General features: G+C 37.7%; 1 protein-coding gene across 3 annotated transcripts in view; it reads left to right on the plus strand.

The window, feature by feature from the left end:
* Positions 1-314: 314 nt before the first annotated feature.
* LOC115411075 (Nance-Horan syndrome protein-like) overlaps positions 315-17,200 on the plus strand; it is an 81,155-nt gene continuing 64,269 nt past the window's right edge. For all 3 annotated transcript variants that reach the window (XM_030123018.1, XM_030123026.1, XM_030123030.1), the window contains exon 1: positions 315-797. In XM_030123018.1, coding sequence (XP_029978878.1) covers positions 518-797 — 280 coding nt within the window. In that variant the 5' untranslated portion in view covers positions 315-517. The remainder of the gene's footprint in view (positions 798-17,200) is intronic.

A 17,200-nucleotide genomic window follows, 5' to 3' on the forward strand; every position in this document is an offset into this window, starting at 1 on the left:
TGTTATTACATTTGACTTTAAAAACTAACATATACATTTTTCATGTGTTTTCTTTCATCTATAAGTATCGTGGTATGAGTTTTCTCCAGTTTGCAGACTCCTCCTGCTCATATGTGATGTATATGGACAACTGGGGCTCTTATTGTGAAAAATGTGCGCGGTGCTTCCTTTTGGTTCTGGCTGATTTAACCCTGCACGGAGGCAACCCATGATCGCAGACTCAACACGCTCACACCACTGACCTGGGCTTAGCTGTGTCCTGCATGTGTGTGCATGTGTGTGCGAGTGTGAGAGGGAGTGTGTGTGACCCCCAGAAACCAGCAGCAGGATGGAGGAGCTCAAGGAGACCCTGGGAACTTTGGATTGACGCCCGGGGGTATAACGCGCGGTCGGCCTGAACATCATCGGGTTTTCTCGTGGATTTATATATTTGGATGTTGTCTGTTTCCCCCTTTTCCCTTTTTCTAGGCAGTGGGAATTTACTCTTGGCTTACAACTATTATTTGTGGCGTGAAAAATGCCATTCGCCAAAAGGATTGTGGAGCCGCAGCTTCTGTGCAGGCACCAGATCCCCAACGATGAAGGTCTGCTTTTTGAGGACCTGTGTGCCATCAGTAACGTGGTTCTGTCCCGGACCTTGCGACAGCTGTCCGACCTGGCCCGGCACGCCTGCTCCTTATTTCAGGAGCTGGAAAACGACATCATTAACACCAACCAGCGGGTCTGGGTCCTCCAGAACAAAATAGGCCAGATACAGCAGACTGCCAGTGCCCTAGACCCCAAAAAAGAAGCAGTGCGTAAGTAGACCACAAGTGTATACACCCCACCACCACCACCCCTGTATACCCCTCTGAAAATACCACCTAATGATTTACCTGTGATCAATGTGATTTTAGTCATTCATATTCTCCATGTGTGGCGTTCATGCTTCGAAGGGCGCCCACCTCAAAATTATTTTTACCCTGCACGCACGCACGCACGGCGGAGACGCGGACGCGCTATCATCCCCCATTGAAATGTGTCACACGGTTGCATCTGCACATTGGACCAGTCAGTACCACGGTGTTGCTTATATGAAAATTAAAAAATAAATAAATAAATAAAAAAGCGCAGGATGTGCTGACTGACGGTCCAGACTCGGATGCGGAGGGGTACCGGGTCCGTGTCAGTGCGCTCATCGGCGGCCAGGCAGAGAGCGGAGGGCGTGTGTTGCCGCTGCATTGGCTCAGCATCGCAGTCTGGTTACTGCGGGTAGCGCACACCTGAAGCATGTGATGTCGGCGACTGCGAAAGGCCGCCTCGGTTATTCGTGGTGTGAATGCACGGGCTTCAGGGGCCAGGGTGTGTTCAGATGGGCTTTTTTTCACATGTGTGCGCACTGGTTTTCACAGGCGACTCCTCGTGCGCCAAACCCACCCTTTCCACATGCAGCGGCACCAACACAGCATCAATAATGAATCCAGATGTCCATGTTGCAGGAGAAATAGCAAATGATCATGCCTAGATGTTCCCGTCCATGCACAGGCTGTTGTTGGATGTTCAAACCACAGCCTGTAGACGGATCACATGAAAAATAAGCCTGTTTGGCATCAGTGGGAGACTATGCAATGAAATGTAACAGCGCCTTCTGTACAGCAGCTACATATTATTTATGTCCTCTGCAGTACCCTCAGTAAGGCTTTAGATTTTAGACTGCACTAGACTGATTTTACACCAGCTGTGTGCGCTGATATTCAGCACTTCTGATGGATTCATCAACTGGGACAATCAAAGAGCATTTTGGGGCCTAAAGCTACTGTAAGCACCAACTCCTCTAGATTTACCTCCCACCCCCAACTACACACACACACATACACACACACATACATATACTTGCAGAGCATATGTGTCAGTGAGGCGGGCCATGTCTTTATTACATAAAGAAGCCCCTGCCTCTCTTTGCTCATGTTAGCTGCAAATCTGGAAGAATGAAACTACAAGGAGCTGCTGCCTGAAGCTTCTGAAGACATACAGTACATGTAGGTAGGGATGTAACCATATGAAAATTTCATATCACGGTTATTGTGACCAAAATTATCACGGTTATCATTATTACCGCGATATTATTGAAATTGTGCTCAAAATGTTCAAAAAGTACTGATACACACACTGAAATAATTTAACCAAGTTGTATTTATAAAAAAAAAAACAGCAACAACAAAAAAACAAATAAGATAATTGGCACAATGCACTTTCTCTTGGCAGAATCATTAAAATATTAACCCTTAGTGGTCTGAGCCTATTTTGGCCATTTTTCAGTCCTTTAGATTTTGCCTTTATATACTATATAAACAAATGTTTACTATACCCATGTTTGGTATTTTTTTCAGCGCAACTTCATCTATATTAACTGATTATTTTTTCACTTTAACCTTCTATCAACATATAAGGCCAGAAAACACACACAACAAAAAATAAAATAAATGAATGAATATATACATTCATATATATATATATGTGTATATATATTATATATATATATATATTATATATATATATATATATATAAAATCCAATTTGAAAAATGTATATCATTAAAGATGCTAACGAACCCTTTCAAAGACTTTAAAAGTGAATATTGGTTCCAAATATTAGGTATATAAAATCAAATTTGTGATAAATAAAAACTACACTCAAATATTTGACATAAAAGCAGATCTTTACGTAGGGTTTTTTTCCCCTAAAAGTGCAGTAATCAAACACAGTTATCATGATAATTACAATTTAAATGGTAATACTAACAGTCTGCAATTTTACCGCCGTTTATTATTATACCGGTAATCGTTACATCCCTGCATGTAGGATTAGTTTTTCAACAGTGCTGCTATTAGATATGATAGAGGTTTGTGAATTTCAAGTGCAGAAACGCTGTGGTGAATTATGGGTAATTAGGACTCCTTGGTGTCTGCTTTTTTAAGAGTTATTTAATCTTGACCAGTGGTTCCTGTCTTAAAGGTTGGGGCTCCCAGTGGGTCACCGACGTGTGGCCGAGTAGTAAATAAGACTAACTGCATTACACAAAATGATGTTCTTTTCTTTTTTTCTTTTTTTAATGTCTGCAAAATCCAAGCAGAATCGTTTAAGTTCAACTGTTTACTATGACACTATAATGTATGACAAAGTTTTGCAGGTAGATTTATACTAGAATATCAATTTCTGTGTATGTTGTTGTTGTTGTCAACGACGATCCTCTGTGAATCATACAGTGAGTAATGTCAGACAGTGGAACTATTGAAAGTGTAATACGCTGCTGGTGTGAAAATGATTTTATTTATGGAATATGTAATGCAGTAATATATGGTGCACTGAAAACCTTCATTTAAGAGGTGATGGGCACTCTGCATCAGGGTCAGTAAACTTAATTTTCAGAATGGTGCAAACAGAGGGACAACTGTCAGGCTGTTTGGTACTTGAACAGGGACTTGTCTGTAGTCCAGTGCTTCCACTTGGATGGCCACCAGAATTTTGCTATTTTTATTCAGTCTTCAAAAGAGCTGTTACTATCTTCCCTCTTGCCCTCAGACAGCAAGAAGCACTAACCCAGAGGAACTGAATCTCTCTGTGTTTACACACAGAGAGATTCAGTGTCGGTGACAACAGAGTTTCCTCACTTCACCGTAGAGTGTATCAAGATTCAAGGCAGTCAATATGCTGCTTAGTTGGATTGCTCCTTATCGTGGTGGTGGGCAGCGCTCAGATGGTATTCAGACTGTTTGTAGTTGTCACATTTGGGGAAAACAAAGTGTTGTGTTGGCATTTCTGGAAACTTGTTGAAGCAGTCTGTGGTCACGGCCATTTGTTAGAACTGTGGCAGAAAAAAGTGAGTAGCTGTCATATAACTTCAAAATTCTATGAATATGTTTGGCTTGTTTTATCCATGAGCGGAATGCCTCGGTGCTAAACAGACATTGTGTAACAAAATACTTTACATTTCATCACACTGTATTTGGTGCAGTCTTGAACATAAAGTGCGTATAATGATGGTGACGAGAAGGTTGGAAAATGAAAATTTAAGTTCACTTCAACTTTAATATTTCTTTCAAATGTCTATAGCAAAAAAAACAAACACACAAAACATCCCCGTACAGTATATATATGACAACACATTGGAGGATTAACCCTTACATGCATGAATTATGAGAACCTTAATCAACATTTATTTCCTGAGTGTTTTTATTCCTCTTTAGGCATGAAAAAAAAACAATGCGACTGAAGATTGTCTTTTGAATCTTTTTCATGGAGTTCCAAAAATGTCCGCTTGACACCATGCGTTTAATTTTTGAAGCAAAAAAACATGGATTTACTGATATATCGTGTGAGAACTATGCAATAAAAACATTTTTAATGCTGCTAATCTGCTGTTTTCTCACATTTTAACAAACACAAATACTAGTCATTACTCACTTCATGGAAATAATATGCAAAAAAACTCCAACTTTTTTGTTAAAAAAAAAAACAAAACAGTTAATTGCAGTTTAGTAACAATAACAAGCAAATGATTTTTTTTTTTTTTCTTAGTTTATTTCGAATATGCTACAAGACAAAGTAATCTTACTTAGTCTTTAGAAATAAAACAGGTAGTAAGAGGTCATGGACGAAAAAAAAACAAAACAAAAACATATACATGACTTCATTTGCACATTCGAAAAGGAGTGGGAGGAAGTCTAATTTATTCAATCCCACCCCTTCAATACTCAAACATGTTACTGCAGATCCGGTTTATCTAGAACAGCAAAGTTACATTAATGGTATGAATTACAGTGGATGGGATGATGCATAAGTGTCCACTGTGTCGGCTGATGTGGAACTAAAACAACAAAATCCATAAATATACAAGAGAAGAGCTTTGAATAGCTGTCCACTGTAGTGACCACTATGCATGAAAGGGTTAACAGCATTATCTAGTGAATGAATGAAGTGAATGAATGTTGATAAATCATTATTATATCATTATGTATTTTGCTTTAATTGAGTGAAATCCAGGCAACACTCACAGTGGGAGTGAACACACGACACAAAGCTGAAGTGGATTTATTGTCAAAATATATATTTGTGAAATACATTGTGCCACTCTGGTGAGGCTGGTTTCCTGGTTTACCAGCAAATTTGACTCTGAATGTGAATTTGAGAGAGTATGGCCTGTGGCGGCGGGGGGGCTGCTTTATCTCACTAGTCTGCATAGTAACAGCAGAAAGAGGGATGCCTGCTTTAACCTTTTCAGCTGAGTCAATCTCTCTCTCCCTCTCTTTGTCTGGTGTTTCATTTGGAATCACTATTTCCTGTGGTGTGACATCAGTTTCAGACTCTGTGCAAATATGATGGGTTTGATCAATGTTATTTTAGAAAAAATAAGAATCTTTAAGTAAATGTTTTGTTTTTTTTTTTAAATGCATCAAACAAAACCTTTACCAGAAGAAATAGAGATATTTACCAACGTGATATTCTGCTACTGGCCAAGACCTAATGTGTTTAGTGTGTGGTTTATGGATCTGATTTCAACCACAGGATGTGGGTTAGGGTACGCTCTGTCCAGACACATCTCAACTGTCTCACACCCAACCACATACACACCTCATAGAACAAGTCATAGGCTTTAATGTCGAAAACGTGTCATTATGAACTGTTGTGTCTTTGTCATGAGTGGTTTAATGTCCCTCTGACTCTGTCTCCGTCTGTGTTCCCCTTCATCTTTACATTTTTTCTGTGTCCATCGTCCTCCTCTGCATCTATACCTCTTCCCTCACTGCCCTACTTTCCCCATCATCAGCAGCATGGAGAGACTTCTGCCTCTTGACAGCTTATTTAATGTTTAATGCACTTTGATTTCCACCCAGACACTTACAAGCAGGAGAGGAGAGGAGAGGAGAGGAGGAAACAAGAGGAGAGGAGAGGAGAGGAGGAAACAAGAGGAGAGGAGAGGAGGAAACAAGAGGAGAGGAAAGGAGAGGAGAGGAGGAAATAAGAGGAGAGGAGAGGCGAGGAGAGGAGAGGAGGAACGAGGAGAGGAGAGGAGGAAACGAGAGGAGAGGAGAGGAGGAAATAAGAGGAGAGGAGAGGAGGAAACAAGAGGAGAGGAGGAAATAAGAGGAGAGGAGAGGAGAGGAGGAAACAAGAGGAGAGGAGAGGAGAGGAGGAAACAAGAGGAGAGGAGAGGGGAGGAGAGGAGGAAACGAGAGGAGAGGAGAGGAGAGGAGAGAGGGGAAACAAGAGGAGAGGAGGAAAAAGAGGAGAGGAAAGGAGGGAGAGGAGGAAATAAGAGGAGAGGAGAGGAGAGGAGAGGGAGGAAACAAGAGGAGAGGAGAGGGGAGGAGAGGAGGAAACGAGAGGAGAGGAAAGGAGAGGAGAGGAGGAAACGAGAGGAGAGGAGAGGAGAGGAGGAAATAAGAGGAGAGGAGAGGAGGAAACAAGAGGAGAGGAGGAAATAAGAGGAGGGAGAGGAGGAGGGGGAAACAAGAGGAGAGGAGAGGAGGAAACAAGAGGAGAGGAGGAAACAAGAGGAGAGGAGAGGAGAGGAGGGGAGGAGAGGGAGAGAAGAGGAGGGGAGGAAACAAGAGAGAGGAGAGGAAACAAGAGGAGAGGAGGAGGAAAGAGAGGAGGGAGAGAGGAGGAAACAAAAGAAGAGAGGAGGAGAGGAAGAGAAGAGGAGAGGAGGGGGAGAGGAGAGGAGGGGAGAGGAGGAAACAAAAGGAGAGGAGAGGAGAGGAAACAAGAGGAGAGGAGAGGAGGAAACAAAAGAAGAGGAGAGGGTTTAATAACAGAGCCAAAGGTTGAGCTCTGTTTCTCCTTAAAATACAAAGTTTAAACCAAAACTAAAAACCATTGTCAAATCCAAAATACTTCCATGTTCTCTATTATCCTTTTACTTTCATTTTCACACTGGAAACTTTTAATAACTCAGCTGGTTTTTCTCAGCAGTCCATGAAATGTACATTTGATTCTTGCTTTTTGTCATCCCTAAAGGTGACAATCACAGAGTATTACGCTGTAAAGATGATAACAACTGTGCACAGTAATCTGTACTAAAATATTCCTAAAAGTTTTTAGATAAAATTGTGTGAAATCAGAGACTCAAAAACTAAAGGAACCAACATCTTTTCTGTGTGGAGCCATTACAATGAAATTGATTTTTTTTTTTTTTTTGTTAATTCCACAAAAAAAAAAAACTATGTATAAGAGAGAAAAACATACTGACTAGAAACATTATATTCAACTGTATTTGATCGTTGGTCAGAGCTGACGTTATGCATTAACAAAATCAAATTAGGACCAACTCAATACTCCTGGCCTCACCTTCTACTAGAGTGGCAGCTAGAATGTATGTTAGTTTGTTTTGTCCATTCTGGGCTTTTTATTTAAAGGAATATTAACTCTGGTCCACATTCAAACATAAGTGATGATTATGCTTCTAAACTCTTAAATAAAACATACATCATAGTAGGGATGTAACGATTACCGGTATAATGATAAACCGCGGTAAAATTCCAGACGGTTAGTATTACCGTTTAAATTCTAATTATCATGATAACCGTGTTTGATTACCGCAGAAAACGCCTCTGGAAAGATCTGCTTTTATGTCAAATATTTGAGAATAGTTTTAATTTATTACAATTTTAATTTTATATGCCTGATATTTGGAACCAATATGCACTTTTAAAGTCTTTGAAAAGGTTCGTTAAGCATCTGTGTGTTATTTATGCAATAAATTATATACATTTTTCAAATTGGATTTATATATTTTGTGTGTTTTTGTCCTTATGTGTTGATATAGTAGGTTAAAGTGAAAAATAATAGGCAGTTGATGTAAATGAAGATCCCAAACATGGGTACAGTAAACATTTGTTATATAGTACATAAAGGCAAAATCAAAAGGACTGAAAAACAGCCAAAATAGGCTCAGACCACTAAGGGTTAATATTTGAATGTTTCTGCCAAGAAAAAGTGCATTGTGCCAATTATTTTATTTATTTACTTTTTTAAAAATACAACGTGGTTAAATTATTTCAGAGTGTGTATCAGTACTTTTTGAACATTTTGAGCACAATTTCAACAATACCGCGATAATAATGATAACTGTGATAATTTTGGTCACAATAACCGTGATATGAAATTTTCATATCATTACATCCCTACATCACAGTATCTTGTAGATATAAACAGCTCATCAATTATTGTTCAGGTCATTACACACTAATAAAACCAAAGTTATGACTATTATATTCTGTTTGTTATCCCAAATATTGAAGCCAAAAGTGCTGAATTAAGACGCATTCTGTGTTCTGTCTTCCTCGTCCATTGTTGTCTATCTGTGTTTCAGTCTGTGTGTGGCAGAGTAACCCACATGCACATGAACTGCACATCTAAATCAAAGCATATGGTCAGCAAATGTCCACTTATGTTACCACAGAAACATGTGGCTATGACATGTGGTCAGGTCACAGGAGAGGGATGTGAAGGCATCGCGTGAGGGAAGTAAATGTACACTGTGACACACTTTGTTATATGAACACAAGAATCACCCAGATGCAGCTGACTTACAAACCGAGTTTATTTTACTCAGCTCTCTTATGTCATAGAGAGCAAAAATCATCACTGCACATTTTTCTTCTCATGGCCCAATTATCTCTATGCTTATTTTGGCTACTCTGATTCCTCATATACAGTAACACACACTCACACGTACACACACTTGACATGCTTTCAGATCAGCTTTCCCATATCAGCAGGTAAACACTCACACAAGGATAAACACACACACACACACACACTCCAACACACAACCGACAACCCGCTGAACTCTGCAAGCCTCTTCTTTTTGACTCTCGTGTTATCATCTGAAATTCCGCTTTAAGTGCCCCCATCGCTGTTGCAGTTGCAGCGTGCAATTAAACATGTATGTCGAACTTCTTGGTTTGTACATGGCAGCGCTGGGCTGGCGGGATGGCTGGAACGCCTGCTTTTTTTCTGGAGATGATTTCTCATCTGTGCAAGCCGGCCTCTGGCTTTTTTCTGTCGTTGTACTTCTGCTAAAGCTGTATAGTCAGGCCAAAAATAAATAAAACAACCCCAAATTGGTGCTTTTGTTCATCAGTGAGAGTATAAAGCAGAAACCTAATCATACTACTGTCAGGATTGTTTTGAGAAAATGGTTGCTCGCAGCTGTGTGTGGTCAAGTATATGGTTACAAAAAAACAAAAGCAAGAAAATCAGAAGCATGTGACAAACATTATGAGATGATGTTAAGATGAAGAGCTGTACATGTTTATGATTTTGACATTAGAGACCGGACTGCAAACATTTATACCCGACCCACGATGCATATTAGCTAAAGTAAAGTTTACGGAGAGAGTTCTTCCAAATGTGCACATTCTTCAAAACAGTTATGCTCAAAAGAGTTTGAGGTAAATTTGTGTATTCTGTAATATATGACATATTATACTTAAGGTTTTCTGCAGCTTTGTTTTTGTTCAGATATGATCCCTTGTAGGAGCGCATCTTGGATAAACTGAACTCTCTTTCTTTGATATATAACTACAGCTTCAATAGGACTGTGTTTTATGATTAAAGTATCAGATGAATCAAATAACAAACAGAAAACTCCCATTTAGTGGAGCATGAGGTAATCATTTTTATATACAACAGACTCATAGAATGAAAGCAGTAAATAACCTTACTGCATTAAGATGTTGGTTTTCTAGTGGATCTTGCTCTGGTGACTCAGAATTTTTCTCTGTTTTGTGTGTCTATCCATATGTCTATCCATGCAGAAATGCCTTTGTGCTGTTTGTGTGTGCACATTTGTGTGTCAGCCTCCTGTGACATGCTAAACTAAACTGTCCTGAACTGCTGTCATCTCTGTCTGGAGACCCCATCATCATCACCATTCCCCCCAAACATTTGACAGACGGCTGGGGACCAAAAAAATACATAAAGTCAGCGATCTGTTTGGGTCACTGTCTATATGTGTGTGTTTGTGTGTGTGGACTTCCAGTTACTGTACAATTCAGCTTTATGAACAGGAGCATAAGCTTCGAGCAGGCTTAGGAAAAGTCCTACACAGAATTACCTGTGGTGTGCAGAAAGTCATGTGGAAAGAAAACACATATAGTTAACTCATATTTAGTTCACTCAAATAGTAAATTTGCCCCATTTTGGATAAAATGTCTTCACATGAGGACGACAATATGCCATTTGGAAACTTAGGTCAAAAGGATTTTTTAATATTTATCAAAATTCAAATAAATTTAAGGGCAGGTAACGATGTGTCAGAATGAGATAAAAGCAAATCAGCTCAAATGACACTAAATGCAGCTAAAGCAAACTGAATTATAATTATGAAAAACTGTTGCATTATGGGTGATGTAGGTAATATCGAAAATGGCATCGAAAAGCACAAATGACATCTGTTGTCATGGTGCATCAGTTTTGCTCCTTTTTTTTTTATTTTTTTTAAAAATATATTATTAACACTTTTTTTTAATATATATGTATATATATATTATATATATATATTATATATATATATCACACATACACTTGTAGATATAAACACATGTAGACCTGTACCTTACAAACAAAGGCACCTGCAACATTACAAGTGTTACAAGTAAACACACATACACACACAAAAAAAAGTACAAATAAACAGTACATACACATCACAAATCTCAGTCATAAACATTTGTACATAATTTAATGCCCTGTTACAATTACAGGTATTTGAACTCATTAACCCTGTTGTAAGGTTTACACAACTGAATATTTATTCCTCCTCATTGTCATTTGCTAAATCAACATTTTTAACAAATATCTTAAAAGGTTCCCATATTTTTTCAAACATATCCTGCCTTCCTTTTTGCATGTACGTCAGTCTGTCCAAAGGAAAAGTTGTCAACATTTGCTTCACCCAGTACACAATACTTGGCCTGCTGGTCTTTTCCCAAACATTGCAATGGATCTTTTGGCATGTAAAAGACACATATCTATTAATATTTGTTCACTTTTGTTGTATTTATGACCTTTTGGGTTTTAGTCCTAAAACAAAAAGTGTCGGATCCATTGGAACGATTTTCGAAATCATTTTTTCTATTGCCATTTTAACCTCCTCCCAAAAAGATTTGATCTTACTGCATTGCCACACGCAATGGAATAATGTTCCCTTCACCTCCATGCATTTTGTACATATATCCGGGATGTTCCGATTATATTTATTTAATTTAACTGGCGTGATACAAGTTCTCATTAGCCATTTATACTGCAATAATCTAAAATTGGTATTGATTGATTGGGTGTGGACCTTAGTACAGTTTTGCTACTTGTATAAAGTTATGTGTTTATTATATTAAGTCCTACAATATTATGAATTCAATGATAAATTTCTTCTGTTCTCTTTAAATACGTTAGTTTACGGCTTATTGTTGATTTAGTCATTTGGTATAAAATATTACAAATATAACACTGAACAACAAAACAAACATGTATTTTAATCAACTTAATTTCACATTCACTTGCAAATAAAAATGTTATTTCATTCATTCCAGTTCAATCCACTCAATGTGAGTGAGAAAAGTTCCACAAAACATCCTTTGCCTCTGCAGAGGGACAAATGTATACTTCATACTTCATATATAACATTTGGCCAAAAAAAGTCACATATATTTTTTTAGACCACATTTAGGGATTTATGGGATGCATTTTTCGTGGTATAAATAATGCAAAGAAAATAATGCAAGATCTTGTATTAATGATGTCAGAGTCAGACCACTGTGTAAAGTCTTCTCCCTCACATCCCAAAAGTACTCAATGGGGTTCAGGTCTGGACTCTGTGGTGGCCGGTCTATGTCTGAAAATGATGTCTCATGTTCCCTGAACCACTTTTTCAACAATCATGATCTGATGAATCCTGGTATTATCATCGTGGAATATGTCAGTGTCATCAGGGAATAAGAACATCCACAGATGTTCAGACCTGGTCGTTATATTCAGGGTCATTTGACCTTATGGACATATAACGTTAATGAAGCTAGACCTGACCAGCTGAACCAACCCCACATCATAACACTGCCCCCACAGGCTTGTACTGTAGGCACAAGGCATGATGGGTAATGACTACATCTGGCTCTCTTCTCCCCCTTAAGTACCCATCACTCTGGACCAGGGTCAGTCTGGACTCATCAGACCATGTGACCTTCTCCTTTGAAACACAGTCCAATCTTCATGCTCTGTATCAAACTGATAGGGAACTGAAATGAGATTCTATTCACTGCATCAGTTAAAGAATTGGAGCTCAGACATATTTATCAGTGCAGTAATTATCCAATGGAAGGATCTAAACTATTTGCAGAGTTAAATCCAGCTGGGCAGTGAATTATGTGCAGCAGAGGAATATTGACTACAGTTTTTAAATTATTATTTTGAAACATTTCTAAAACATTATTGCTCATATGGCTTTTATTATGGAAACCTGTTTTTGTCGTCGTTCGGTAGATTTATTTATTGAGATTTGACAACACATTTTCAGGCTTTGCTTAATAATGATAAATCCTAAACACTCACTTCTGCAGTGCACCGCAACAGTAACTTCTGTGTGACTGTCATTAAACCAAGCTGCATAAAGCAGAGAAGATGCTATAAATTTGCCCAATTTACTTAAATAATTAACATAGAGCTCACACTGCATTATTCTGCAGTTATTTGTAATTTTCTTTTTTTTTTTGACATTATTAAGGACAGAAACATATTTTGTTTATAAATAGATCCAGGCACTTTGTTCTGTATTCCTTTTCCCTCGCTCACACAGTGATTTCCTCTCAGCATCACAAGAAAGTCCCACGCAGAGACTCTCACAAACGGGTTTTTGTAGTTCGCAGGGGTGCTATCGGCAAAGAGTACTCATGTTACAACAGACAGATAAAAAAAAAAAAAGAGATGCAGACAGGAGAGAGAAGAAGACGTGGAATAATGGAACTAATGATGAGTGAGAGGAAGCCTGAAAGACAGATTTGTTTAGTTCATGTATCGTAAGCCAACAATTTCACAATTTGAAGTGAGTCTGTGTTAAACATGCAGGTTTCAGAGGTGTGTGTTTTTCTTTCGGCTCAGCTGGGAGGTTAATTCCCAAGCCAGAACGACTAGACCCGTCAGATGTTGCAGCGCCGGTATTAGCCGATGAGGAAAATAGGATAGGAAGCCAATTATATCAATAATGTTGCGACCATGTGCTTGAGCGGGGTTCAGAATATGGACAGCAGAGATTATGAGTATCAGCTGGGGATTTAGGGGCAGAGCATGAGCAGCTGAGATGATTTTCAGCACAAGAGCCACAGGATGGACTTAGCAAACCTATGGGCGGAAGATGGAAACAGATGGAGTCAGATAACGCTCTGGAGAGGTTTTCTGCTGCTTGTTTTAAGGACTGAGCTGTTCTTAAGGAATCCCTCAGTAACAGATTGTCTTTGTAAGAACCTTAGCATGTCGCAAAGAAGAGTCACCCTAATTGGACTACTAGTAACCCCTGCTTTGATGACACGTCGATACGCTCACCATGCCAGATGCACGTTTGAGGGAACAAAAAGCCATGTTAGCGCACACATTACAGATCTAACACGTTTTCAACATGCTTATTTCCAAAGTAGCAACAAATCTGTGCTCATTAAATACTCTTGCTGATGGTTGAATTTTGTAGCCGGTGTAGTGTATTACAGCGAGCTAAATTAATCCAATTTCATAGCAGCCTGGTGAGAGGTGAGGACAGCCCAGCCAAGGCTGCACTAATTAGCCATATATCTGTCACTATTGATTGTATCAGAAAGCCTACCAAAGCCTACTACTTACATCTGCATCAAACAAACACATGCAAATATGTACATGCAGACAAACGCACGTATGCTCAAAAGAATAGCTGATCTTCGTTTTGGGGAACGTCTGATACATAAATATAGGGTTTAAGGAGATATAATTGTGCAAGTGTTGTCCTGCTTGATGTACTAATGGGTGACAGCGAGAGATGCGTTAGCTAAATACTACAAGAGATGAGGATTATGTAAAATGGGAATGTATCTAAAAAAAAAAAATAAAAAAAAAATGAATAGAATAAATGAACTGTACTGTAAAAAATATTGTTTATATCATATTTACAGTGTGATGGTAATACACTAGATAAAATATCCATAAAAATAATTACAGTACCCTGACAGATTCTGCTCCCATTCTATGATCTAGTAATTATCACCACACAGTTGAATAATTACAGTAGCAAGAAATTACAATTAACGATTGTGTAACTTAGTGGGGACTTCCCAGGCCCACGCTGTGTGTGTGTGTGTATGTGTGTGTGTGTTAGAGCCTTACCCAGCAGATTACTCCTCTGAGGCCAAGTCCCTGCAGATGACATGTGATAGCAGATTAATAGCTGAACATATTGAAGTCACAATCCCTATTATTTCCCCTTGTATCAGTGTCTAATCAGTTAATATCTAACAGCTGAGGATTTCATCTTTACCACTTCGGCTGCGGTACCACCTTCAGTGCGATCTAAAATTAATCACAGGAAATTGGCTTATGGTTTAGTTGTTTTCCATTTTTCAGCCACAATTACCAGTTGTGTTACAATTTGCTGAAATGAGAGGGAAGGTTATTGTTACCATACCATACCATACCAACTTTATTTGTAAAGCACTTTAAGAACTTTACAGCAGGCCAAAGTGCCGTACACCAAACATAAAACAAGGGATTAAATAAGTAAATAAAACTAGTGATAACAGGGTGCTAAGTGGGCTAAGAACAACAAAATACAACCATCATAAAAACAAACACAAATTAAAATCTGTTAAGAACAGCATTAAAAAAAAAAAAAAAAATATATATATATATATATTATATAATATATAATATAAAAATAAAAAAAAATAAAAAAAAAAACAGACATGTTAATTAAAGCTAATGAGAAAAAGTGTGTTTTTAGTTGTGATTTAAAGACAGGTACAGACTGAGCCTGTCTAACAACTAAGGGCAACTGGTTCCACAACTTTGGGGTGACAACAGAAAAGGTGCCACCTTTAAAAAAAAAAAAAAAAATGTCCTTCAAACTCAAGTTTTTCAAGATTTTTACAGAGCTTAATTTACTGAAAATACATGATCTTGTTGACCTTAAAACAGTGGTAGTGATGTACCAGGCACACAATAATCTTCTCCCTCCTTCCATCCAGGAGAGGTTTGAATGAAGGAAAAGTCAGTATAGCCTCAGAGGAACCGGCATTTAAAAAAAAAAAAAAGAAAAGCTAAGGCGAGAACAAATAAAAAAAGCAGATGTATTTCTGTTAGAGGGTTAATCTTTGGAATGGCCTGGAAAATCAACGAAAACAGTCTAAAACAATCACAACTTCTAAAAAGATGTACAAATTAACTATTATTCAGAAATGCAGAGCTCAGGATTGACTAAAGAAAATACTTGTTAAATAGACTAGGGTCAATATTGGTAGATGAGATAAGGACATGATTTACCTGAATTAAATTAAATATTCTGTATTGTCTTCTGTTGTATATTTAGCAATGATTACACTGAAATTTTTTGGTTTGTTTGTTTGTTTGTTTTCATGTGGAAACATTGTGTTAATTGTAAATAGGGTTAGGCAAAATAAGTCTGAACTTCAGCTAAAACCCTTTCAGTTGCATTGTATATGGAACAATGGATATGTTGTTTTTGTTTGTTGTTTAAAGTAATTAATGACCAAATAAACTACTACTACTACTACTACTACTACTACTACTACTACTACTACTACTACTACAAGTGAGGCATCAGTCGTGTCAGCCAAGGTTATAATAGTTTTGGATTTTCATTATAGTTTTTTTTAGTTAGTTTAGACTTATTTTCTCTAATTCCGTTAGTTTTAATTCATTTTAGAGCAGGATTGCTAGTTTTTATTAGTTTTCGTTTTCTTCTAAATGCTTAGTTTTAGTTTAGTTTTAGTATTAGTTTAGTTTCGTCATCTCTTTCTCTTCCTCACCGTCGTATTTAAATAAATCTCAGACAGGACTCTGCTCCTTTCTCCCAACTTTAGTCTCCATGTTTCCAGGTAGAGTGGGGACGAGTAGACGACCCTAAACGACATGTGACGAGAAGTGACAGACCGTGAAGTGTCATATGGTGCTGCTAGCTAAAATTGCTCAAGTGAAATAAATCGATTTCATATCAATCCAACACTGACAAAGATGAAAACAAAGGGAATTTTAGCCATAATTTTTATCCGTTTTAGTTAGTTTTGTAAGCACACAATACAGTTTCAGTTAGTTATCGTTTTTTCTTTTAATCATAGTTTTTATTTATTTCAGTTTACGAAAATGTTTTTTCAGTTCTAGTTTTCATCATTTCGTTAGTTTTCGTTAACGATAATAACCTTGGTGTCAGCAAATACTAAAGTGAACAAAAGGATTAAAGCCTCAAAGGTAACAACAGGAGGGAAAAGAATGACAGTCGTAACAGTTGTATACCTCTGTGATATCCGCCCTTTTTGTGATGGAGAGACATTCACTGTCCTCTACTCAACTAAACTATAAAACTAAATAATCTACACTTTACTTAAAACAACAAGAACTGAAATTGGGGGGAAACCACCACCCTCCCACCTGCTCACAGTCCAGACCAAAAGACTAAATATAAATAAAAGGGACCTTTTATGGAAAAGTGAAGATACCCTTCCATATTTCTGTAGAGCAGTCATGTCACGCTGCAAAAATCAAAATCTTACGAAGTGCATTTTTCTCATTTCTAGTCAAAATATCTCATCACACTTAAAATACGACATAATCACCCAAAGAGTAACTTTTCAGTGAGATATAATAACTTACTTTTAGACAATAGATCTTGAAATCTTACTTCAAAAAATCATATCAAGATAGTTTTCACTTGTTCCATTGGCAGATTTTTGCTTAAATTAAGCAAAAAAAAAAAAAAAAATCTGCCAAAAGAACAAGTGAAAATTATGTTGGTAAGATTTCTTGAAATAAGATTTTCAAGATCTATTGTCTAAAAATAAGTTCTTATATCTCACTGAAAAGTTACTCTTTGGGCGATTATCTTTTATTGTAGGCGATTATGTCTTATTTTAAGTGTGATGCGATATTTTGACTAGAAATGAGAAAAATACACTTGGTAAGATTTAGA

This window comes from Sphaeramia orbicularis, chromosome 3 (assembly GCF_902148855.1).
Source record: "Sphaeramia orbicularis chromosome 3, fSphaOr1.1, whole genome shotgun sequence".
Taxonomy (NCBI): domain Eukaryota; kingdom Metazoa; phylum Chordata; class Actinopteri; order Kurtiformes; family Apogonidae; genus Sphaeramia; species Sphaeramia orbicularis.